This window comes from Lithobates pipiens, unplaced genomic scaffold (assembly GCF_037356315.1).
Source record: "Lithobates pipiens isolate NorthernLeopardFrog02 unplaced genomic scaffold, aLitPip1_a1.2 Scaffold_22, whole genome shotgun sequence".
Lineage (NCBI taxonomy): Eukaryota > Metazoa > Chordata > Amphibia > Anura > Ranidae > Lithobates > Lithobates pipiens.
The window spans coordinates 335,375,844-335,402,641 of NW_027507784.1; the positions used below are offsets into that span (position 1 = coordinate 335,375,844).

Consider the following 26,798-nt stretch of genomic DNA (forward strand, 5'->3'; position numbering starts at 1 on the left):
AAGGTCTGGTAATGTGCTAGCAAATGAGGTACAGAATCAGGAAGCAAGCCAAAGTCGAAAGTCCAAGCCGAGGTCAGTAGTAGTCCAGGAGGTCGTAACAAGGGGTATCCAAGGAATGGGTATCAGGAACAAGGTCACAGGAACAAGGTCACAGGAACAACGATCAGGTCTCTCAGGAGTAGCTGAAGACGATCCAGCACTGGTGTCAGGCCAGGATCCTGTTTATATAGAGAGGAGTGAGCCAGGATTGGTGGAAGTGGCCGTCCGTGCGTGAGTACGTACATACGTTCAGTTTGCGCAGATGCCTCCGCGTGTTTGGATTGGTGTACGTCCACATGTTAGGATTAGCGTGCGTCCGTTCGTCCCGGAACTCGTACGCCTCCGACGGGGACACCGCGCATGGCGCCTAGAACGAAGATGAACTGCTGCTATATGGGGACGGGCATACATACGGTGAGTTCCCTGACAAACATGACTGTGCCTAAGCTGAGATGATGTCATCAGTCTGCTGCAGGCAGGAAGAAGCATTTCCTCAGTCGTGCCCCCCGGGTGATCAGGCTGCAGAATTGTAACTCTGTAGCAAGGTGAGAGATTGCAGCAGGGGCTAATCTGCAGTGGCGGCTGGTGAAGTTTTAGGACAAAGTGGGCACCAGACCCCGCTTTTTGACCCCTTCCAGTTCTCATTAGCCCCACCCCTTATAGAATCAACCCACTCCGTCCCCTGTATTCCACTTGCTTCCACCCACTGTCAGGAGTATACAGCTCAGCATCACAGGACAGAGTATACATCCCCAGCATCACAGATCAGAGTATATAGCTCAGCATTACAGATATGTTATATAGATCAGCATCACAGATAGTATACTCACCAGCAGCCCGCACAATCCAACCCCCCCGGTAGGTGGCTCGCGGCACACTGACAGCACCCCCTCGTGCAGGCGGTCCGGCACTTACCGGGCTGCGATGTCTTCTCCTCCAGGCAGCAGCAGCAGTGGTGGAGTCCGTTACTCATACTTCCTCCGCTCTGTTCCTCTTCCGCCAAAGCACTGAGCATCCAGTAGGATCGCCTGGCGCTTTGGCCAGTCGGGAAACAGGTCTCACTGACCTGCCTCCTGATTGGCGGGGAGGCACTGTGGTATGAAAATAGCAAAAATTCATTCGCCATGATCAGACAATTGGGTGGGATCAGGGCGCACTCTCTGCACACCGAGCCCACCCTTTTTTGAAGCCTATTGGAGCTGCGAGCTCCGTGACTCGATGTCCACGGGGATACCCGCGATCGTGTCATGGAGCTGAAGAACGGGGAGATGCGGATGTAAACAGCATCTCCCCGTTCTGCCTAGTGATAGGACACTGATCGTCTGCTCCCTGTCATCGGGAGCACTGATTGCTGTATTAATGTCATTGGTCCCAAAATGTCAAAATTGTCTGATGTGTCCGCCATAATGTCAGTCACGATAAAAATCTGATTGCCGCCATTACTAGTTTAAAAAAAATAATAATAAAAATGGCATAAAACTATCCCCTATTTTGTAGACGCTATAACTTTTTTGCGCAAACCAATCAATAAACGCTTATTGCGATTTTTTTTTTTTTTTTTTTACCAAAAATATGTAGAAGAATACGTATCGGCCTAAACTTGAAAAAGGAAAAAAATGTTTTTTTATATATTTTTTGGGGATATTTATTATAGCAAAAAGTAAAAAATAATGCATTTTTTTTTCAAAATTGTCACTCTTTTTTTGTTCATAGCAAAAAAAAAAAAAAACGCAGAGGTGATCAAATACCACCAAAAGAAAGCTCTATTTGTGGGAAAAAAAGGACGTAAATTGTTTGGGTACAACATCGCACGACCGCGCAATTGTCAGTTAAAGCTACGCAGTACCGAATTGCAAAATGTGCTCTGGTCAGGAAGGCGGTAAATCCTTCCGGGGCTGAAGTGGTTAAAAAAAAAACACCCTCGCTCACCCCTGCGATAGGAGTCCATGCATCCGGCATCCTGAAAGGGGCTGGGGGCATGAATAGGGAGGCGGCGCCACTGCTAATCCTGTTTAAGGCAGGGGCTCAAACTGGCAGCACTCCAGCTTTTGGGAAACTACAAGTCCCATGGGGCATTGCAAGGCTGATAGTTACAAGCATGACTCCCACAGGCAGAGGCTGGATGGGACTTGTAGTTTCGCAACAGCTGGAGGGTGGTCAGTTTGAGACTGCCTGGTTTAACCAGGATTCAGTGGTGTAACAATAGTTATATCAGCCCCTGAAGCTGCTATGGGGCTGGAGGTGGGAGGGGGACCCATTGGGGGGGGGGCTGCTGATGCACATAAAATATAGAAAATTCATGTGCATTTGAAAATAACACATTTATCGGTGTATTGTTAACAACTTCACGACTTCCTCAAAATGTCATCATAAATTTTGGCCAAAATGTCTTCTGCTACATGTATTTTTTTTTTTTTTTTTTGGGGGGTTGAACTGGATGGACTTGTGTCTTTTTTCAACCTGACTAACTATGAAACTGTAACTATTTGCTAAAAATAAAATAAAAATCCCAACAAGTGAACATTAGTTGGTTTGCGTTAAAATGATAGTGTCTACAATCTATGGCATGTATACTGGAATTGTTTTACTTATTTACTTATTTTATACTACTTATGGCAGCAATCAGCGACTTATAGTAGGACTGTGATAGGCGCTATAAACAAAAAAAGACCATTTTGCTTTCTGCTATAAAACATATCCAATGAAATATTATACAAAAATTTGTAAATTCGTAAATTCATAGGTTTGAAGATGCATAAATTCGAAAATTCGAAAACTCAAATCAAAAATTTGAAAATTCAGAAATCCGAAATAATAATAATAATAATAACTCAACTATTACTTGCTAACTATTATAAAATTATAATTATAAAATTATAGATATTGGAATTTCCTTTCAAATTTGGCTGTTAGTGAACATAACAAGTATGAATTTATCTATAGTTACAAATTATCCAAAATGAATGCCATATCTAAGCAAATGGAACATAATGAACTAATAATAATAAATAACAATAATAATAATAATAACTTTTTATTATTATTTATTATTAATTTGTACCTTTGGATAAATTCGTATTTGTTTCATTCACTAACAGCCAAATTTGAAAGGAAATTCCAATACCTATAATTTAATGGTTAAGTTATTGTTAGTTATTATTTCAGATTTTCGTTCTTTCTTCCTTATTTTCAAGTTTTTGAATTTACGGATTTACGAATTTTCGGATTTATGAATTTTCGAATTTCCGGATTTTTGAATTCTCAAATGTTTGAATTTACGGATTTACGAATTTTCGGATTTATGAATTTAGATCATAACGAATGACCCGAAAAATGAGAAAAAAAAAGAATGAAACGAAACAAATTAATAATAATAAATAAATAACAGTAATAATAATAAAAAAGTGTTATTATGATTATTATTTATTAATAATTTGTTCCATTCCATTTGTTTAGATACGGCATTCCTTATTTCGGATAGTTTGTAACTTCGGATAAATTCGTATTGGTTACATTCACTAACAGACAAATTTAAAGGACATTCCAACACCTATAATTACATTTATAGGTATTTAATTAACTATAAATAGTTATTATTATTAGTTAGTTATTCTTTTAAATTTTCAGATTTTCTTATTTTCTTATTTTCGAATTTTCAAATTTATGAATTTATGAATTCTTGAATTTATGAATTGCGATTATAAGCAAAGCGCTGAAAAAATGGAAAAAGAATGATAGAAGACGAAAATGAATGAATTTCTCTTCAGTGCACGTGTCTAAGAAAAATCTCCCTACATAAATTGTAACTGTTTACCTGCATCTTCTCTTCTCTACATCTGTTCAAAGTCCAGAATTTCTAAAGCTTGTCTGAGCTGTCAGAAAACCCAGGAGCGGAGAGCTGAAGTTATACTCTGCAGAGCTCAGTGAGGAGAGCTGAGAGCTGATTGGTGGGAAGGGGCACACCCCCCCCCTTCACACAGCACACAGGAGCAGAGCTGAGGCTGGCAATCACAGGATGTGTGCTGGAGATCCCTCCCCCGTCACCTTTATTTTCTTGGTGTCAGGAAACTTGTCAGACATTTTACCATCGGTCTTGTTTGTTTGCAGGTGGAAGTCCGTACACATGGTGGATTGGAAGAGGTAATGAGAGGCACACCTACTGGGGCGGGTCCCTGCCTGGGCAGTGCGCCTGCGGGATGGAGGAGAGCTGCATCGATATGAGATATTACTGCAACTGTGATGCCGACAGACAAGACTGGTAAGACAAAGATTATGAATGATGCAAGATATTCACCCCCTGAGCCAAAAGGTGAAATAACTTGTGATGCCAAGGCCTTCTGACGTCTAATTGGCCACAACAGAGGGGCCCGGAACTGTCCGGCTATGAAGTGATAACTGCAGGTAGCAATAACACTTAGGAAATAAATATAGATAAATGTACATATTGTTTAGGACGGCCTTTCTCAACCTTGTTAACCTTTGCCGCCCTAGTAATGCATATATCTATATAAAAGAGTTATCGGTCTCTACTAATGATAAGGAGTATCAGGAGCGTGTAACACGGTGGTACCTGCTGGTCTCATTTCAGCATCCTTGTTTTGGCTGAGCTGCACTCTCCCTGTCTGACAGTCCACCTGCAGGGTGATCGGTGTAGACACAGCCTCTGGGTGGAGACCAAACCCGTCTTAAGCCTGCCAAGCCCTTAGTGTCATGGTTGTGATAGTGTTTGCAACATGTGCTTCAAATGCCCTGTTTCCCTGCCTTGTTCCTGTGCCTTGACCTTTACCATTGCCAGGGGTGGATCTAGGGGGGGGGGGGGGGCAACAGGGCAATTGCCCCCCCCCGAGAAATTAGTTGCGGGCAGGTGGCTAGGCGGGTGAGAGAGCGGGCAGCCCGGGCGGATCGGTGTGTGAGCGGGCAGGCGGGTGAGAGAGTGGGTGGGACAGGCTGCGGGCGGCTCGGTGTGTGAGTGGGCAGGCGGGCCAGGCTGCCTAGTGGCTCGGTGTGTGGGTAGGCGTGTGAGAGTAGGCGGGCTGGGCTGCCGGCTGGCTCGGTGTGTGAAAGGGCAAGAGGCTCGGTGGGGGCTGAGATAGCCAGCAGCCATGCTGAGAGGCTCGGTATGTGGGCAGACGGCTGGCCAATCAGCAGGCGGGGGAGCACAGAGATGATCATCTCTCACTGCCCCGCGCCCGCCCTGCATCCCTGCATGCCTGCAGTAACTTCCACCCTCACTGTGCAGGCAGCGTGGTCAGCAGGGAAATTACAGTGAAAAGACATGGCTTAAATCAGAAAGGTTCATGAGAGGAGCAAAGAGTTCAAGGTTCTAGGCCAGTGAGGGCGAACCTTGGCACTCCAGATGTTTTGGAATTACATTTCACATGATGCTCAGGCACTCTGTAGTGTGGTTGAGAATCATGGGAAATGTAGTTCCAAAACATCTGGGGTGCCAAGTTTCACCATCCCTGTTCTAGGCAAATAGGATTCAAGACAGGATCATTCAAGGAACTGTCTGAGGAACTGTCCAGCATTTCAGGAGGCTCAGCAAGTAGAGTCATTGTCAGACACAGTGGAGGTCCCAGGTTCAAGTTCAGGTCCTTAAAAATAGTCTCCCAAGTGCAAGATGAAGCAAAGGTAAGCAAAGGGCCACAGTTTGGAGCCCACTATGTTATACTGTATTGTTGCAGAACTTGCTGGAAATGTGCTCAGTGATTCAGGCATGGAATGATATGTGAAAACTGAACAAATGGGCACAGCTACGAAAAACACAAAGCTGTACGGCATAGACACTCAAATGAGAAATATTTATACAAAGAAGGAAACTACTTTTGACTTCATTCACTCCTGTGTTTGGTGCATTGAAAATTCAGCAGATGGGGGGGGGGGGGGGGTATGACAAGCTAGGTTGATAAGACTCCACGAGAATGGGTGGTGGTCAAGATCCTTCACACAACACAAACACTTAAAAGTGGTACATGAATTTAAATATGGCAAATGTTACTAAGATTGGATTTCCGGTTGAGGATTGACTAGTTGGTGATGGAAAAAAACATGATTCTCAAATGCATGGCAATTCCTTACGATGAATGGACTTTAAAAATGCAGCCAATCTGCTGGCCAGCATCTAAAATGATAAAAGTTAAGGGTAGGCAGACCAATCATTTGCCACTTCATAAATATTTCTCTTTGAAAAATATTCAATTTTTTTTTTGTTTTCAAAAGTGTTTATTAGAAAATAACAGTCAGAATAAAGGATACACAGTGGTGAAGCATGTATAATCATACAAAACAAAAGATGCAAATTACATAGTGAACATCGTATAAGTTCAAAATTGAGTGAGCATGGCAAAATAAGCAAAAAAAGAACACTATGAGATCATTGTGAATAACCTGAGTGGTAACTTATGAGATAAATGATACCACATGGATCAAAAGGGAAAGAGTATTTCTGAAGAACCAGAAAAGACAGAAGGAGGGAAAATGAGAAAAAGAGGGGGGAACATCCAAGGATAAAGGAAAGGAGAGAAGACAACAGGATATCAAAGCAAAGAGAAGGAGAGGCCAGCACAGTTAATAGAGGAGTCTAAAGGTAGACCACGGTTTCCATTTAGTATCGTATAAAGGGATAGAGTCATGCAAAGTGTGGTGAATTTTTTCAACATGCATCATGAGGTCTATACGGGAGAGAATCTGGGAAAATTACAAAGAGGGAGATTTCCAATTAAGTGCTATAGACCATAACATGGCCAGACAGATCGAATGAATCAAACATCTCAAAGGTTTAGGAGTATCCGGTGGTGCAACAAATAACAAGGCATGAGATACATCAAGGTCTATAGTATAACCAGCTACCTTATTAATCACATCAAAAAGCAAACCCCAGAACGGCTGAATACGGGCACAGTCCCAAAAAACGTGTTTAAATGAACCTGGACAGGGGCATCCCCTAAAACAGGTGGGGGAGACCTGGGGGAACATGCGGTGTAACCGATGAGGCGTATAATACCATCTGGTAAGTAACTTAATAGCCGTTTCTCTGAGGGAGAGAGATTTAGAGCATTGGCGCATGTTCCTCCAGGCTCGGTCCCAATCCAAGGCGTCATGATCCAAGCCAAGTTCAGTTTCCCATTTGGCACGGTATGGCATTTCTACGGTCGTAATCATTGAGGACATGGTCTCGTAGAGGCCGGAGATAAGGCCCCTCTGCCTAGGAGCAGTGAGGCAAATATCCTCAAAAAAAACCCTTGGGGACGGGTGTAAGGGCCAGGGTAATGTTGTGAGAAAAAATGGCGTATCTGCAGATAGTGAAAGAATTCTGAATTCGGGATGGGATGATGGGATTGTAGTTCCTGAAATGAGACAAAACGGGAGCCCACCAGGAAATCCTTCAAAGTAACCAGGCCAAGTTCAATCCAGATACGGAACGCGGTACCAGGATTATGGGCCGAATATTCAATTTTTTAATTCTAATGCTGCGTACACATGATCAGAAATTCCGCCAGCAAAAGTCCGAGAGCTTTTGGTCAGAAAATGCGACCGTGTGTACGCTCCATCGGACTTTTGCTGGCGGAATTCCAGCCAGCAAAAGATTGATAGCAGGTCCTCAATTTTTTGGTCGGAAAAAGTTCTGATCGGAAATTCTGATTGTCTGTACCAATCCCGACACGCGATATTCCTACGCATACTCGGAAACAATTTGACGCACGCGCTGAAGCATTGAACTTCATTTTTCTCGGCTCTTCATGGTGTTGTACATCACCGCGTTCTTGATGGTCGAAAGTTCAGCCCGTGACCGCGTGTATGCAATCCAAGCTTGAACGGAATTCCGTTTGGAAAAACCATCCAAGATTTTTCCGACGGACAAATCTGCTCGTGTGTAGGCGGCATAAGTGTTTTGGGTTTTTTTTTTCTGCGTACATATGCCCTTTAAACCTCTTTTCAGGTTTATGAGACAAACACAACATAAAGCTGCGTTATTTTTTTTTATCGCTTTTTCTTTGTTTAATGTAACAAAGGCTGATAACCTCGATAATTAAATATTAATTAAATTGTGACCTGTAGCTTTGAATGAAATCAATGCATAACATCAATATTTATAAGTGATTAATACTGGGAGGCTGAGGTGTACTGAGATATTGGCAGCAGAGACACAGTAGAGACGCACTATTGTATGCAGTAATACATTTGTATCTGTCAGCACTGCGACTTACAGAGTGAAGGTCTGCAGTGTCTCTGCATATCATTAGACGATCTATATCTACTCTTCCAAGAAAAACAACAAGTAGCTAATTGGATCTGATTGGAATACCTTTAATGGATAATCATATCACACACACACTCGAGGCTCGTGGGTTATTAACCTAAAGAAGAAACCTTGAAAGATGATTTACACGACGTTGAACTTTATTAGGTATTGCAATTGGTTACTTTGTCTCTTGACCAATAGGATTCTAAATCTCTCTGGCACGCTCCGGATTGTAATTTGATGCGTCCAGGGCAGGACTTAGGGTGGTGGAGGCCCCTGGGCTTGAGTCACTTTTGGGCCCTACCTTCTATACATTACCGTATTTCTCGGCGTATAACACGTGGCGGCGTATAACACGCACCTCAAGTTTAGGAGGGAAGTTTAAGGAAAAAAACTTACATTTAAATGCCCATCAATGCAGCCTTATCAGTGTCCATCTGCAGCCTTGCCCATCCATCTGCAGCCTTGTCCAGTGTCATTTGCAGCCTTGTCATTGTAGTCTTGAAGTATAAAAATGGCGCCGCCATGATACAGAGTCCTGTGTATCTCGGCGCCTCTCGGGTCCTTTCGACAGTGTAACAACATATTCGGTGACCCATCGCAGTTTGATACGAAAGTGACGTTCCGTCGCCGCCATCTTGCTACACCCCACAGTAAGGATACACTAAGAAGGGGTAAAGCAGACATCTTGTTACACCCACCGGTGTTTTGCATTTTACACATATTTATAACAGTAAAGTCAGTTTATATAGTGAAATACAGGATTTACAACTCCGTCTGACTACTTAGATCTTGAATTTTAAAAGCATCGGCAACCCTACTCATCTCACAGGTTTGCTAACCTGACAGAAGATCGCTGCTTTTAAAATTCAACATCTTCAAGTAGTCAGACGGAGTTGTAAGTAGTGTATTTCACTATATAAACTGACTAAATACGTGTAAAATGCAAAACTCCAGTGGGTATAACAACATGTCCGCTTTACCCCTTATTAGTGTATCCTTACTGTGGACGAGTGTGGGGTGTAGCAAGATGGCTGCGACGGAACGTCACTTCCGTAGCAAACTGCGATGGGTCGCCGAATATGTCCTTACAGTGGCTCTCGGGTCCTCTCGCAGTCCCGAGCGGAGCCAAGAGTAGCCGAGTGTACTCGTCTCGTCTCACAGTCACACCCAGTTTCTGTGTTATGCTCATTTTAGGGCGGGACTGGACGTGACTGTGAGCGGAGCCTAGCCGAGTACACTATGTATCTCGGCCGGGCCCCTTATTGGGCGGGGCCCATAGGCTTGAGCCCAGTCAAGCCAAATGGTAAGTCCTGCTCTGGATGCGTCTGAAGTAATCGCTTCTCTCTGTGGTCCTTACAATCTGCTCTAGCAATGTCTCAATAGCATCTCGCCATAACCTCAATATCCAAGTTGTGTCCCTCTAAAATTTCTTGCAATTTTTGGGTCACATATTCTACTGATTGCTGTGTTTTACAGATAGGTTTTTGGGGATTTGGGTAAAGGAGTAAGGTATAAACAATTACATACAGGTTGGAAAAGAAGCTTAGAATGCTTTGTTTTTACACGGCTTGGCAGGCAATTTAATGAACCTTATGTATCAACACATTCTATTTCCTCAGAGCTTCAAGTCCAATTTAGAGCCCATCTTAAAGTGGTTGTAAACCCTTACAAACCACTTTGACCTACAGGTAAGCCTAGATTAAGGCTTACCTGTAGGTCCAAGAAATATCTCCTAAACCTACACGGTTTAGGAGATATTTGCCAAAACACAGGCACCGCTGTCTACGGCACATGCGCCGTAGACACCGGCATGCAGGCGCACCGCTGTCAACGGCGATATGCCGTGAGTGGCGGCTCCCGTGCGCATGCGCGGGAGTGACGTCACCGCGGGGCTTTGTTGAATGACAGCGCCGGAGCAGCGAGACCCATCAAGAAGATGGAGGCTCCGTACACAAGGGGACAGCGGTGACTTCGCTGGCTCCTGTGTCAGATAAGTGACACCTTTGCAGGGAATCAAAGAGGAAGTAAACCCATCAGGGTTTACTTCCTCTTTAATGGGATTTGGAATCTCGTCAATTGTGATCAGTTTGGGATGATTCTGAGATCATTTCAAATTTTTGGACAGATACATTTGCAGTTGACCTCCTTCTGGCTTGCTTGTGACCCATCTCAAGCAGGTTTTGCATAACTGCTGAGAATCATAGCATTAACCTCAAGCCTGGCCCTTCAACCTCTTGTGATCTCTGTGAAAAATTAAGAGTGAAAACACACTTGACCTGTGCAAATGGTGTCAATTAAGACTGATGAAAAAAACAACAAGTTAGGAGCAGCTCGTTATAAGTGAAATAAAATAGTGAAAGTAACTAATAAAAATGTATTAAACCGCGCTCTCTGTGAATAATTACATTACCAATATGCAAAATTTTCAAAGATCGTGACTGCAAAAAATGTATACAAATATATATAGTGTCCCAAGTGGTGCACAAATTGCACCAAAATATAAATGCAAAAAACTGTGGAAAAAAAAAAACTGTGATGCAATAGAGTTCATTCAATTTTCAGTGCTCTATGATGTATTCCGGGTCTTGGTTAAAATATTCCACCACCATCAACACCTGCCACACATCCTACTCACCAGAATCCCATGGCATCCACTACAGCTACAGTATCATAACAGGCCCAACCGACAATCCCAACCGAAATTCCCAATGGCCACAAAGGTTGTCAGCAACAGGATTCAATTGGCATTCAATTGGCATCGATCGCTGGATGTTTTCAATGGATATACTCCAGATGGATGTAATGTCCTCAACAGGAAACCAGTGTTATTAGTGGAAAATAAAGAAAGATGGAACTTCCATGGTGAAGTATGTTTAGCATTTATTCCAAAAAGATTCCATTAAAAGTTTGAAAACAGCTTAAAAACAGCACAAATGCTTTTTCTTCAGCAGCTGACACTTGCACGTGCTTGAAAAAACGCCGTCAGTGTTCCAGGCTGCGTTTTAAAATAATTTTAAAAGGTTTAGGTTTTAAAATAATTTATTGCACAGCTCCGGGGTTCTTCTTCTGTCTTGGGGGGTCTTCTCACTGGACTCCTCCGCTATCTTCTGCTAGCTCTTTTACTAGTGGAGGAGCCCGACTTTCTTCTTTGCCGCCACCGTCCGGGGGTCTTCTTCCAACTTCGGGGGTCTTGTCCCCCTCTTCGGGGGTCTTGTCCCCCTCTTCGGTTCTTTTTGCTGGGCCTCCGCTTTCTGTCACAGTCCCAGCATCCTCCGGGACTGTGACATCATAAGGGGCAGGGACATCACCCGGTGACACCGTCCATTGTCCCTATATAAGTCACCGCACAATGCGCCCCTGTCATTATGGCCAGAGACAGCGTCAAGTCAACATCTCAAGGAAGAAGAAGAGAAGAAGAAGAGAAGGCGGCGATGACAACACCGCTAGAGCTGGAAGAAGGAGTGGCGGCCCGGCAAGAAGAATTGAAGAGGGGGACAAAACCCCCGAAGTCGGAAGAAGAGGCGGCGGCGACAGAAGACCGGGCCACCGCTAGTAAAAGAGCTATAGGAAGAAAGTGGAGGCCCGGCAAGAAGAACTGAAGAGGGGGACAAGACCCCCGAAGAGGGGACAAGACCCCCGAAGTTGGAAGAAGACCCCTGGACGGAGGTGGCGAAGAAGAAAGCCAGGCTCCTCCGCTAGTAAAAGAGCTAGCAGAAGATATCGGAGGAGTCCGGCGAGAAGACCTCCCATTACTGCCAGTGTAACGCCATATAGTTCTGTGTGCGTTACCGCCAGTTTAACGCCATGTAGTTTTGTGTGTGTTACTGCCAGTTTAATGCCATATATGTTTTTTGTGTGTTACTACTGCCAGTTTAACGCCATATAGTTCTGTGCGTTACTGCAAATTTAACGCCATTTACTTCTGTGTGCGTTACTGCCAGTTTAACGCCATATAGTTTTGTGTGCGTTACTGCCAGTTTAACGCCATATAGTTTTTTGTGCGTTACTGCCTTAACTTCTGCCTTGTGGATTCTGCCCCCTTCTGTGCATTCACACATGCAGGTTCCCTACTTTTTTCACGTAAGGCCGTTCCATCTCTCTACCCATCATGTGGAAAGGGAATGTTCTGGTATCGTTGGGCAAGGCAGTCAGCCGTAAAATCCATCTTACTGCTGACACATGGTCCAGCAAGCATGGGCAGGGACAATATATTTAGTTGACAGCACACTGGGTAATGCTGCTTGCAACTTGAAAGGTTGCAGGACAGGGCTCGGTGCTGCAGCTTGTTGTGCCCCCTTGTCTCCATACAGCTGGTGGTGATGATGCCAGACCTGTGAGCTCTACCCCCTTATCCTCCTCCTCCACCTCCATGCCCTCCTCTGCAGAATTGTCCTATGAATATCAGGTACCTCTTAAGTGTTCAAAGGGCTATTCCATGAGTCAGGCTAAAAGCTGCCATGCATTGCTTCAACTGGTGTGTTTAGGGGACAGAGACCACACCGCAGCAGAGATTCTTGCAGCTCTGCAGTGACAGGCCCACACCACGCCAGCTGGAACCAGGAATGGTGATGTATGATAATGGCTTAAACCTCCTGTCCGCCCTTAGACAGGGAAAGTTGACACATGTGCCATGCTTGGCACATGTCCTCAATTTGGTGGTGCAGCATTTATTAAATATGTACCCAGGGTTGCAAAATGTGCTAAAGCTGGCCTGAGGGATTTCTGAATTTTTTTAGTCCTCGCCACCCAGGTCTGTCAGCTTCCACATCCCATCGACAGTGTTTGCATCAAATTACCCCGGGGCCAAAACAGAGATGGTGAGCTTTCCAGCTGACGATCCACTGACTTACTGGGTCATGAGAATAGACCACTGGCCAGAACTTGCCCTGTATGCTATTGAGTTGTTGGGCTGCCCTGCATCCAGCGTGCTTTCAGAATGAATTTAGTGCTGCAGGAGGTTTCGTTACTGTTCATAGAACGCGTCTGTCCACAGACTCCGTGGACCGTTTTACTTTTATAAAAATTAATCAGTCCTGGATCACCAGCTATGAAGCCCCTGATGCCGATAACACTGATTAAGTCTTTTTGGGTTGTGGACTTCGAGGCTGCCATTGCTTTAAGGACATTCAATCATTTCATCTGGAAGAATGTTTTTGGTATAGGTTTCATGGGGATGAATAACACCCAAAGATCAATTTTTAGGTACCTGTTTTGCATTTTTTTTTGCCTTCATTGAGAGCACCTCTATAGGGTTACGGTGGGGAGGCGCCCCCAACACCCAAAGTGTACTTTTTCTGCACCTATTTCAGGTGCATATCATTGCAATTTTTTACAGCAAGGCCATTTCTTGCTTTCATCAAGATTACCTCTGTAGGGTTACGGTGGGAAGGCGCCACCGACACCGGACCAATTTTTGCGCCCCCGTTACTTCTATCCAAAGTCAAAGTGACAACAGAATGTGTCCAAAAATCTCTAATCTTGTTCCCAGTGCACTACATTGTGGCCTCATCATACACACTGGCTCCCCAGCTGTTGATGAGCAAAATAAAGGCAGCTTGCAGGGAAAATTTAATTTTTTTGGGGCTTTATAAATGAAATTATTGCTGCAGCAGATTCTAGACATGATACAGATCTGCCACTTTACAGGTAGACAAAGGGACCCCCCCCCCCCGGCACTATATTGGAAGGAATTTTTCATTTTTATGCTTTCACTTTAAGAATCAAAAAATCACTGCTTATTTAAAAATGATGTTTTTCACAAACTTCTTTTTTTTATTGATACATTTCCTCCAGGGCAGGACCCGGACCCCTATAACCATTGTATGCCCAATCACTTGCATATAGGCCTTCAAAATGGGCACTTTTGATTTTTGACATTCGGGTCCCATTGACTTTAATGGGGTTCTTTATTCGGGGCTGAATGTTTGCAGTGTTGAAAGTTTTGGTGCGAACCGAACAGGGGTCAGTTCGGCCCATCCCTACCAATTAGGACACAAAGCGTTGTCGGAGCGTGATTGGACAAAGTGATTGGCCAGTCACGGCTCAGTGCTCATAGACCCACCCCACGCAATAAAGGTTCCTTCCCTTAGGAAGCTTTTGTGGTGTGTTGTTGTAGTGGAGATAGATAGAGCAGGGCTCAGTTTTCTACTAGCAAGTAGTGTTAGTATAGTGTGAGTATAGTGTGTCAGTATAGTGTATTGTGTTAGTGTAGTGCAATGTCGCAGTCCCGCTATACAGTAAGTCGATCGCTGCCATTACTAGTATAAAAACAAAAAAAAATTCCATTAAAATATCCCATAGTTTGTAGATAACTTTTGCACAAACCATTTATTATCAGCTTTTTGGGATTTTTTTTGACCAAAAATATGTAGCAGAATACATATTGGCCTAAATTGATAAAGAAATTAGATTTTTTTTTTTACATTTTTTTATTGGATGTGTTTTATAGCAGAAAGTAAAAAATGTTGTTTTTTTTTTTACTTTTTTTTTATAGCACAAAAAAATAAAGAGATGATCAAATACCACCAAAAGAAAGCTCTAAAATAACGCAGTGCCGTATCGCAAAAAATGGCCTGGTCATCCGGGGGTGGGAGGGTAAATCTTTCGGAACTGAAGTGGCTAAAGTGCACCAAGCGTCTCTTTTCATTCAATAAAGTGCATCCAATCACACAGTTTCTGTTCAATTTGGGTAATGACCCCCCCCCCCTCCACCATGTCTGAGAGGCCAACAAGGAGAGGCAGATGTTCCCATGCCAATATGAGGGGGCCCAGCAGCGTATGTGTACGCACGCAAAGGTGGACGTGGTCTGTCCTCAGGCAGGGTGGTGGACATACAGTATAGGTGTGCCGCAAATCAGGGGCTCAGATAAATTATGTGTAGAGCAGTCTATAGAGAATCCATCAATCCATAATAAATTGACAATGATAACAAGGAATAGCGCCCCATCATTTGTGTCAGTGGGAGGAATAGTGCCCCATCATTGGTTGGAGTGGGAGGAATAGTGCCCCATCATTGGTGTCAGTGGAAGGAATAGTGCCCCATCATTGGTATCAGTGGGAGGAATGGTGCATCAAAAGCCACACAAAGGCAAGCAAAGGGCCACAGTTTGGAGACCACTGCTATAGAGAATTCATCATTTTAAGATACAATAACAATATATATGTAATTTATGTGCAGAGCAGTCTCTATGGAGAATCCATCACCTTTTCATCATGTGGCATTTGTAATAATATAGAACATGGTCAGGGATCTCCTAGTGAGCGCCACATCACTATTTCTCCTTCTTCACGTATATAGAACACCCCATAATACCTAGAGAACAGTGCTTATATCTTTTATCTTATAAATAAATCTTGTATTAAAATAATAATAATAATAATAATAATATCTGTGCATAGGATCCTTTCCCTGTATACGGATTACGTTGTTTAAAAAGCCAAGGATAGAAGGTAGAAATCACATCTCCTCTGCAGTTGCTTGAAGACCAAAAACTCTTTTATTTATTTATTTAATGCTGAATCGTTTTCTTTTTTTTTTCCCCCCCGCGGTAAATGAGCTTTGCGCTTGCTCCATTTGACCTCCCGATACAAAATGACTTTTTGGATTGTGTGTCACGCTGCGCTGTGAAAAGATATCGCCCACCCACCGACTTTCCAACCATCTAAGATGTGTGGGTGGTCTCCATGGCATTCCCTTATCAGAAAAAAAAAAAAAAAATGTTCCACCACACCGACAAGAGCTAAAAAAGAAATAAAATTGCTCTACTCTTCTGATGACTTTGCACGGGGAGGCCGGGGGAGGTCGGGGGGGGGGGGGGGGGTCCTGTGAGCTTCTAAGGGGAATTCATGGAGAAATGTTCATGAGAAAGCTGTCCAAAGGAAGCCAGTCTGCTTCACCCACCACCTGTACGTTCCTTGTAGACCGCACCGATTATTATATCTCCGTTATGGCTCTGGTGATTCCGCAACAACATTATCATTGCTTATTATATAAAGTGATGCCTATATTATTTTTCAAGGCCAGACAAGCCTTTTTTTTTTCTTTTTTCTTTTTATTTTTTTTTTAACAGCAATATTGTTTAATTTTTTTTTTTTTTTTAAGTTTTAATTAAAACTCTTTATAATTTTTTTTAATTTTTTTATGGAATCTACAGGAAAAAGACGTAACCTTTAACAAAATAACATCAAGGGGGTGAATAAGGTTCAGGAGTGTTCAGTATTTTTAATATGTAGCCAAGCTCAAGAACACGGGGACATGACTTCAATCTGATAAAACTGGATGAAAGTCCAAAACTAATCTTAGAAAGTATTATTTTACCAACAGGGTAGTTGATGCTTGGAACAGACTTCCAGCAGAGGTAGTGAGTCAAGTCAACAGTAAGTGGATTTAAATGTGCTTGGGACAAACAGAGACCTATACTCAAAAAAAAAAAAAAAAAAATACATTCAAAAACATATATAAATTTAAAAAAAATATGGCAGACTTGACGAACATAGATCTATACTCAGACAAAAAATTAACAAAATAGAATACAAAAACATGTATAAAGGGAAAAAAATGGCAGACTTGACAAACCTAGATCTATACTCTAGACAAAAAAGTTAGCAAAAAAAAAAAAAGTACCAAAACTTATATAAAATGAAAAAAAAAAAAAAATAATAAAAAAGAAAATGGTAGACTTGACAAATATAGATCTAACATAAATCTAGATACTCAGACAAAAAGTTTACAAAATAGAATACAAAAATATGTATAAAGGAAAAAATAAATAAATAAAAATGGCAGACTTGACAAACATAGATCTATACTCTGACACAAAGTTAACAAAGTAGAATACAAAAACCTGTATAAAGAAAAAAAAAATAAAATGGCAGACTTGACAAACATAACCTTTATGGAAGACAAAAAAGTTATCAAAAAGAAAAAATACCAAAACTTATATAAAATTAAAAAAAAAGAAAAAAAGAAAATGGCAGACTTGACAAGCATACATCTATACTCAGACAAAAAGTTAACAAAATAGAATGCAAAAACATGTATAAAGGAAAAAAAAATGGCATTCTAGACAAAAAAGTTAGCGAAAAAAAATATACCAAAACGTATATAAAATTAAAAAAATAGGAAAAAAAAAGAAAATGGCAGACTTGAGAAACATAGATCTATACTCAGACAAAAAGTTAACAAAATAGAATACAAAAACCTGTATAAAGAAAAAAATAATAAAATGGCAGACTTGACAAACATAACCTTTATGGTAGACAAAAAAGTTATCAAAAAGAAAAAATACCAAAACTTATATAAAATTAAAAAAAAGAAAAAAAGAAAATGGCAGACTTGACAAGCATACATCTATACTCAGACAAAAAGTTAACAAAATAGAATACAAAAACATAAAAAATAATAAAGAAAGAAAGAAAGAAAAAAAAAAAAAGAAAATGGCAGACTTGACAAACATAATTTATACTCTAGACAAAAAATTTAGCAAAAAATAAATAAAAATACAAAAACCTATATAACTTAAAGAATAAAAAAAGAAAAGGGCAGACTTAACAAACACAGAGCTATACTAATGCCGCGTACACACGATCAGAATTTTGGTTGGAAAATTATGGTTTTCCCGATGGAATTCCGACGGGATTTCTCTCAAGCTGTCTTCCATACACACGGTCACACCAAATTCCGACCGTCAAGAACGCGGTGACCTACAACACGTACGACGGGAAAAAGAAAGTTCAATACCCAGTAGCCAATAGCTTCCGACATGTAGTTGAATCTGAGCATGCGTGAGTTTTGGCGTGTCGGAACTGCATACACACGAATGCATTTTCGGATAGGAACTTTTTCCAACTGAAAAATTGAGAACCTCCTCTCAATCTTTTGCTGGCCGAAATTCAGCCAGCAAAAGTCCGATGGAGCATACACACGGTCGCATTTTCCGACCAAAAGCTCTCATCGGTCTTTTGCTGGCCGAATTTCCGATCGTGTGTACGTGGGAAAAGACGAAAAAAAAAGTTAAGATTCTTTAAGATCATTTGCTCACTGACTTTGTTCTCTATCCGGACCTACAGCATATGTATTTATAGACTTTTGATGCAATATGTTCAACTATAGTGTATGGTGTTACGCTGTTTATCTGTTAACTCTGTATGCTTTTGGAACCAATGTTTTTATGCTTGTAACCTTTTAGTCTTACATCATTTTCAATAAAATTCAAGTTTGAAAAAAGAGATAAAATAGTTAACAAAAACAAAAAAAGGGCAGACTTGACAAACATACTGTAGATCTTAAAAAAAGTTAAGAAAAAAAAAATACTAAAACATGTATAAATTAAAGAAAAAAAGAAAAGAAAAGGAGAGACTTGACAAACATACTGTAGGTCTATACTAAGACAAAAAAAGTAAAAAAAAAATACAAAACCTGTATAAAAATAAAAAATAAATTAAAAAAAAGGCAGGCTTGACAAACAGAGTTATACCAAGGTACATTTTGCAAAAAAAGTCATACTTGACAAACATAGTATAGATCTATACTATAAAGAAAAAAAGAAAAAAACATCAGACTTGACAAACATAGATCTATACTCAGACAAAAAAGTAAAAAAAAAAAAAAATACAAAAATCTGTATACAACTAAAAAATATATTAAAAAAAAGGGCAGGCTTGACAAACAGAGTTATACCAAGGTACATTTTGCAACAAAAGTCAGACTTGACAAACATAGATCTATACTCAGACAAAAAAGTAAAAAATAAATAAATAAATAAAAATACAAAAACCTGTATAAGACTAAAAAATAAATAAAAAAAGGGCAGGCTTCACAAACATAGAGTTATACCAAGGTAAGCTTAGCATAAAAACAAAAACACGTATAAATAAAAAAATAAAAAAACATCAGACTTGACAAACATAGATCTATACTCAGACAAAAAAGTAAAAAAAATAAAAAATAAAAAAATAAAAATACAAAAACCTGTATAAGACTAAAAAATAAATAAAAAAAGGGTAGGCTTGACAAACAGAGTTATACCAAGGTAAGTTTAGCAAAAAAACAAAAGCATGTATAAAGAAAAAAAGAAAAAAAGTCAGACTTGACAAACATAGATCTATACTCAGACAAAAAAAGAAAAAAATAATACTAAAACACGTATAAATGAAAAAAAAAAGAAAAAAGGGGCAGGCACCGTGTGTTTTTTTTTTTTTTTTTTACCATGACTTTATAACGAAACAAACAAAAATTATAGTTTGATAATTGATTATTAAAAAAAAAAAATTTGAATAATAATGTATTTAAAAGATACAATAAAATTGAAAAGAGAAAGGGAGGGGAGAGGAAGAGAGGCGCCAAGCCACCAATAGTAAAGTTCTATTCAATCAAACAATGATAAATAACATATGCACTCACAAGCGTCTCAGTGAGTGAGATATGAAAGTAAAAGTCTGGAGACGACACGAGAATCAACATGGAGCCAGAGCCGCTGGGATCGCCGGGGGGGAAGTCAGAGCCTGGGCATGGATCTGGGTGAACAGGCAGGAAGCCGCAGCGGGAGACCCAGGAGAAATGTCAGTGGAGCTGTCAAGAGCCTGAGATCCATAAGCCAATCGGCACACGTTTTTTTAGGACACACCCCACTCCGATTGGCTCACAGCTCTCAGGGTCTTGACAGCTTAAAGGACCTGGCAATCTGCCCTCCATTAGTTTCTTTGGAGGACAGGTGAGACATTGGGGTCTTTTAGACCCCTGATCTCTCATTAAAGAGAAAAATTTTACAAATTTGTCCCTTATGTGATAAAAAAAAAACCCAAAAAAACTGTTTAGTAAAAACAAAATGTAAACGGGAAAAAAGTAAAGTTACACCCATGCACTTGAAATCCCCCCCCCCTAAAAAAAAAACAAAAAAAACAATGTGAGCCCCCCGCACCCACATACATATATGTATGAACATAAATTCAGATTCAGAATACTTTCTTTTTCTGAAGGGAAATTATTATTATTATTATTATTATTATTATATTTAATGTATTATTATGCAGAGAGCTTTATATACAATACTGTATACTTTTATTTACAATACTGTACTTTTTTACAGCACAGAAATTATTAAGATATAATTCAACGAAGAACAAAGCAAAACACAATAACAAACATAACATAAATCACTGCTAACAACAAATTAACATATGCAATAATCATGGATTTAAATAAAACCAAATTAAAAACTAAACAAAGTAACATACTATAATAAACATACCATCATATTAAAACTCTGCATTAAATAAATAACAACAGTTGAAAAAAATAAAATGCACGCATCGGGGGGAGGGGGCACTGGTGCACAAAAACGTTGATTGGACTACACAAGTTACATATCGCCACGCTCTCCAGAGTAAAAGTTATAATTCTAGGCCAATTTTTTTTTAATGTTATTTTTTTTACAGCTAACGCTAAAGTGATGATCTGCATTGGCTTTTAAAGCTTCCCCTATAGAAAAATATAAGATACCAACATATGTTGCCATTTCGTGGTCACGTGCAATTTTCTTTACATGTTTAGTATGTATATATTTAGCATTTTATTTATTATTTATTATAGTTTAGCATAAAACTGGGTAATATATTGTGTTATGTGCCCAAAAAAATAACTTTAGTGTTTTTTTTTTTTTTTTTTTTTGCTGAAAGTTGGCATTTCATAAACCATTGTGCGAATATCGTGTGACATAAAAAAATTAATAAAAAAATGGAACTACCCATATTCTCCAGGGGGTCTGCTTTCAGAAAAAATATAATGTTTGGAGGATTTTATGTAATCTTCTGGCCTAAAATGTTTTATTTTATTTTTTTGCATTTTTTTTGCATTTTATTTATTATAGCTTACCAAAAAATGGGTAATATATTGTGTTTATGTGCCCAAAAATAACTTTAGTGTTTTGGGGTTTTTTTGCGCTGAAAGTTGGCATTTCATAAACAATTGTGCTAATATTTGTGACATTAAAAAAATAAAAAATGGAACTACCCATTTTCTCCAGGGAGTCTGCTTTCGGAAGATATATAATGTTTGGAGGATTTTATGTAATCTTCAGGCCTAAAATGTTTTATTTATTTTTTTTGCATTTTATTTATTATAGCTTACCAAAAATTGGGTAATATATTGTGTTTCTGTGCCCAAAAATAACTTTAGTGTTTTGTTTTTTGCGCTGAAAGTTGGCATTTCATAAACAATTGTGCTAATATTGTGTGACATTAAAAAAAAAAAAAAATAGAACTACCCATTTTCTCCAGGGAGTCTGCTATCGGAAGATATATAATGTTTGGAGGATTTTATGTAATCTTCAGGCCTAAAATGTTTTTTTTTTTTTTTTTTTAAACGTGTGCAAGAACAGCTCTGGTAGCGAAAGGGATAAAGGATGTTGAAAAATAGAAGACGTATTGGCAGGATATCCATGTGAAAATAAAGGGAAAAAAAGGCATAAAAAAAAAAAGGAAAACGAATGCAGCCACTACATCAAATGTTTGTCTGCGACATATTTTATTTTTTATTTTTGCCGTTTAATACCGCTTTAAGAGGAACTGACCTGCACCGGAGCTGTTACTCAGATATTTGATTTACATATCGTTATGGATTATTTTGTTATTGGACTTAAGGTGAACTTATCTGCACTGGAGCACCATTTGTATTTACATAATTGATTTATATATTTTAATGAATTTGTTATTTCCTTATTTTGCATATTATTACTATTATTATTATTATTATTATTGTGTATATATCATTTTATTTTTAATTTATTTCAGGACAAATGACACCGGATTTCTAACCTTCAAGGAACATTTGCCGGTCTCTCAAATTGTCATCACCGATACAAACAGATCGGGGTCCGAAGTGGCGTGGAAAATTGGTCCTTTGCGTTGTTATGGAGACAGTAAGTTCATTTTTCTTTTGTGATTATACGGCAGCTACCAAATACAGTTGCAGTATAAAAAAAAAAAAAAAAAACGAGACAGACCTGAGCCAATCACATTAAGCAATCCATCAAAAAAACATAAATAGATGTTTTAGACATGTGAGCTCAGTAGATGCAGAGACAGGGGAAAGAGAACATGCAACATATGAGTTTTTTGGCTCCATACACATTAGCACTCTTAGTAGGGTCTGGTATGCATTTAGGGGGGAACCCCATGCCAAAATCTAAAAAAAAAAACAAAAAAAAAAAAAAAAACAGCATGTGGTTCCCCCCTAAATCTAGTATGAATTGCGGGGGACTCCCACACTGTTTTTTATTCTCAGGTTTTAAATGCTTCCAAATCTTTTGTTTACATTCAGCTATCAGCAGGGAAACCCCGCTGACAGCTGTTGAGTCAGTAGTTGTTAAGGACGCGGGCGGGGCGGCCTGGCAAGCTCATTCCTTAACAACTAAGGACTCATGGAAAATATGGATGTAAGGAGGGTGGGATTATTATTACGGCGCCAATTAAACATGAAATTATGACATGGAATTACCGATATCTCGAATGGTTAGATATTATACATAGAGATTTTTTGAACAACAAAGCTTTATTGAAAAAACAAACTTTTTAGATTAAAAAAATTCTGTGTATTAACAGACGTTTTACAAAAAATACCACAGTACAAGAATAAAAATATTCAATCCACTCAGTTTGAATTGCTGGTCAAGAAAGTCCCGACATGTTTTCGCCATAATCATGGCTTCTTCAGGGTAACCAATTCTTTAACCCAAAGGAGAATGAATAGCAACTAAGGGTAGCAATAAATAATAAATAATTATTTACAGAAAGAGAAAAAGATGCATAATAACATACCGCCCAATTCCCCCCCCCGCCGAAATAGTCTACATAAATCAATTGATACAAGAAAAACCACAGAAAATTAATTGCTACAATTAAACTGCAATTAGATACATACCCCTGGCTCATCCACGGGCCCACAGTCGATGGAGCTATCCCAAAAACAGGGAAAGCGAATGGAACAACCAAGTCTTAGGTGTCACCCATAGTGACTGCAGGGTGTAGAGAGGAGGCCAATCAATATAAATTATAAAATTTAATTAGAAGGTCAAAAAAAGAGAGAATGTGTAGTATTACAACTGGGGCATACAAAGGAGATATATGTCTCACATACATACCGATCAAAATTGGTATAGAAAATATATATCGGGGACGCTGGGAGTTTTTAACGGAATTATGAAGAGGGGAACGTGATAGCAAAATAGCCTGAATGCAAACAAAAGAAAAACATTTTTTGAATTAAAAAGAAGAAGAAAAAAAAAAGAGAAAAAAAGGGGGGGGGGGGGGGGAGTTCATAAATATGCTTACCTAAATCCTAACCTAAGGATGTTTGAGAGACCTCACCAATTAAATGCAATCGTTGGTATCGGACAGCTGAGCCCAACCACAACAGGGCTGAGTAGTGATCAAATTGTTTAATGGTGTGGCCCCTAATGATGTTCCTTTTATCCTTTTTAGAATGACAGTCTGTCTATGGAAACAAGGCAGATTGCCGTTCTGTCAGTGGGGAAGGCATTGATCCTGTGTTCCTGCTAATCAGGAACACGGATCTGTGTCTTCCCATAGTACAAGTACCTCCCACACTATTAGAAAACACTGACTAGGCACACATTTAACCCTTTGCTCACCCCTGATGTTAACCCCGTTCCCAGCCAGTATCATTAGTACAGTGACAGTGCATATTTTTTAGCACTGATCACTGTATTAGTGTCACGGGTCCCTAAAAAGTGTCAGTTATTGTCCCGGGACTGCGATATTGTGGCGGACAGTTGGGACACTAACTGACACTTTTTGGGGAACAGTAATACTAATACAATGATCTAAAATATAGTCACTATCTGTACTAATGACACTGGCTGGGAAGGAGGTTAACATTAGGGGTAAGGAAAGGGTTAAATGTGTGCCTAGCCAGTGTTTTCTAATAGTGTGGAAGGTACTTGTACTGTCATTGGTACAGTGAAAGTACATATTTTTAGCACTGATCACTGTATTAGTGTCACTGGTCCCCCAAAAGTGTCAGTTAGTGTCTCGACTGTCCGACGCAATATCGCAATCCATTACTAGTAAAAAAAAAGAAAAATTCCATAAATATATCCCTTAGTTTGTAGACGCTATAACTTTTGCACAAACCAATCAATTTATGCTTATTGGGATTTTTTCCCCCAAAAAATATGTAGCAGAATACATATTGGCCTAAATTGATGAAAAAATTCGATTTTTTTTAAATTTTTTGATTGAATGTTTTATAGCAGAAAGTAAAAAATATTGTTTTCTTTTTTCAAAATGGTCGGCCTTTTTTTTTTGTTTATAGCGCAAAAATAGAGGCGATCAAATACCACCAAAAGAAAGCTCTATTTGTTCTACTCTATCTATATGTAGGAGAAAAGAAAAGACATACATTTTATTTGGGTACAGCGTCACACGACCGCGCAATTGTCAGTTAAAATAACGCAGTGCCGCATGGCGAAAAACGGCCTGGTCATGAGGGGGGGGGGGAATCATCAGGAGCTGAAGTGGTAGAGTAGTGAAGGATGGAAACCCCTGTAAAGTTTTTATTGTTGTCAGTGTACCTTGCTGGGGATTCATTCACCCTCTGAAACTGTACAAAAATAGTTTTGTTTCCCTTTTCAGGAAATTTTTGGAACTCTGCCTCGTTCACCGCTCTGGCATCCTACCTCTACTTCCCGGCATCCCATGTGGACTTCAGCACTGATATCGTGTTTTTCTTTAAAACCACCAGCTCCTCCGGGGTCTTTCTGGAAATCCTTGGGGTGAAGGACTTCATAAAAGTCGAGTTAATCTGTGAGTATTACTATAATAAAAATTATTTTATTTTGGATGTTCATTGTCATTAGATTTTTTTTTTATATGCAATGCAAACATTGCAAGTTTATGAATTTGAACTGCTATTAACACCTTGCTGGTTATGTATAGCAGAGCTCAAAGTGGGAGAGGGCAAAGCAGCACAAGAAGCCTCTGCAATTAGTGATGGACGAACTTCCGACGGGACGTTTCGCGAACGCGAAACGCGAACGGACACAAACGTTCGCGAAAACGACCGTTCGCCGCGGGCTCCATTGACTTCAATGGGAGGCGAATTTCGCAAACCTTTAGGTCGAATTTGCGGCCACGGGGTAATTATTAGGGGGTAGCACGTAGTCCCACCACCTGGACAATAGCATAATACATGTATGAGGTGAATTTGGGATCGATAACTACAAGCATTTTTTTTTTATTTGGGAAATTGTTCTGACAATTCAGGACTATGGAGCTAATGAAGGCAATGGAGGAGAGGGAAGGTCAGGGACCAGGGTAGGCAAACAAGAGGGTGCAGGAGATACAGAGCACTGACAGCAGCACCGTAATACAGAGCACTGACATCAGCACCGTGACATACAGCGCTGACAGCAGCTCCGTGACATACAGCGCTGACAGCAGCTCCGTGACATACAGCGCTGACAGCAGCTCCGTGACATACAGCGCTGACAGCAGCTCCGTGACATACAGCGCTGACAGCAGCTCCGTGACATACAGCGCTGACAGCAGCACCGTGACATACAGCGCTGACAGCAGCTCCGTGACATACAGCGCTGACAGCAGCTCCGTGACATACAGCGCTGACAGCAGCTCCGTGACATACAGCACTGACAGCAGCTCCGTGACATACAGCGCTGACAGCAGCTCCGTGACATACAGCGCTGACAGCAGCACCGTGACATACAGCGCTGACAGCAGCTCCGTGACATACAGCGCTGACAGCAGCTCCGTGACATACAGCGCTGACAGCAGCTCCGTGACATACAGCGCTGACAGCAGCTCCGTGACATACAGCGCTGACAGCAGCTCCGTGACATACAGCGCTGACAGCAGCTCCGTGACATACAGCGCTGACAGCAGCTCCGTGACATACAGCGCTGACAGCAGCTCCGTGACATACAGCGCTGACAGCAGCTCCGTGACATACAGCGCTGACAGCAGCTCCGTGACATACAGCGCTGACAGCAGCTCCGTGACATACAGCGCTGACAGCAGCACCGTAAGCAGCCCCAGGAGGAAGTCAGCACAGCACAGGGATGGTGTGATCCCCTCATAATAAGAACCCCCAGGAGGAAGTCAGCACAGCACAGGGATGGTGGGAGCCCCTCATAATAAGAACACCCAGGAGGAAGTCAGCACAGCACAGGGATGGTGGGAACCCCTCATAATAAGCAGCCCCAGTAGAAATATGACACCGCTCAACCTCTTCAAAGAGGAGGGTAGGGGCATATAGTACGGTGTGCTTTTTTGGGTCAGGGAAGTGAGCCAAATGAATTAAGAAGGTCTGTGTGCTTGATTCCAAAAATTGTTTATAGACATATACATGGTCTACTGATCACATGTGTTGAATTCCTCCGAGATCCATGCCTCATTCATTTTTAGAAATGTGAGGTAGTTAACACTGTGGTGAGCTAGGCGAGTACGCTTATCGGTCACAATCCCCCCTGCTGCGCTGAAC

General features: G+C 40.6%; 1 protein-coding gene across 1 annotated transcript in view; it reads left to right on the forward strand.

Annotated features, from left to right (window-relative positions):
• The window catches only part of LOC143925079 (contactin-associated protein-like 5), a 591,832-nt gene that overhangs the window by 364,492 nt on the left and 200,542 nt on the right, over positions 1-26,798 (forward strand). The window contains exons 12-14 of the mRNA XM_077449666.1: positions 4,147-4,297; positions 22,073-22,200; positions 24,935-25,105. Coding sequence (XP_077305792.1) covers positions 4,147-4,297; positions 22,073-22,200; positions 24,935-25,105 — 450 coding nt within the window. The remainder of the gene's footprint in view (positions 1-4,146; positions 4,298-22,072; positions 22,201-24,934; positions 25,106-26,798) is intronic.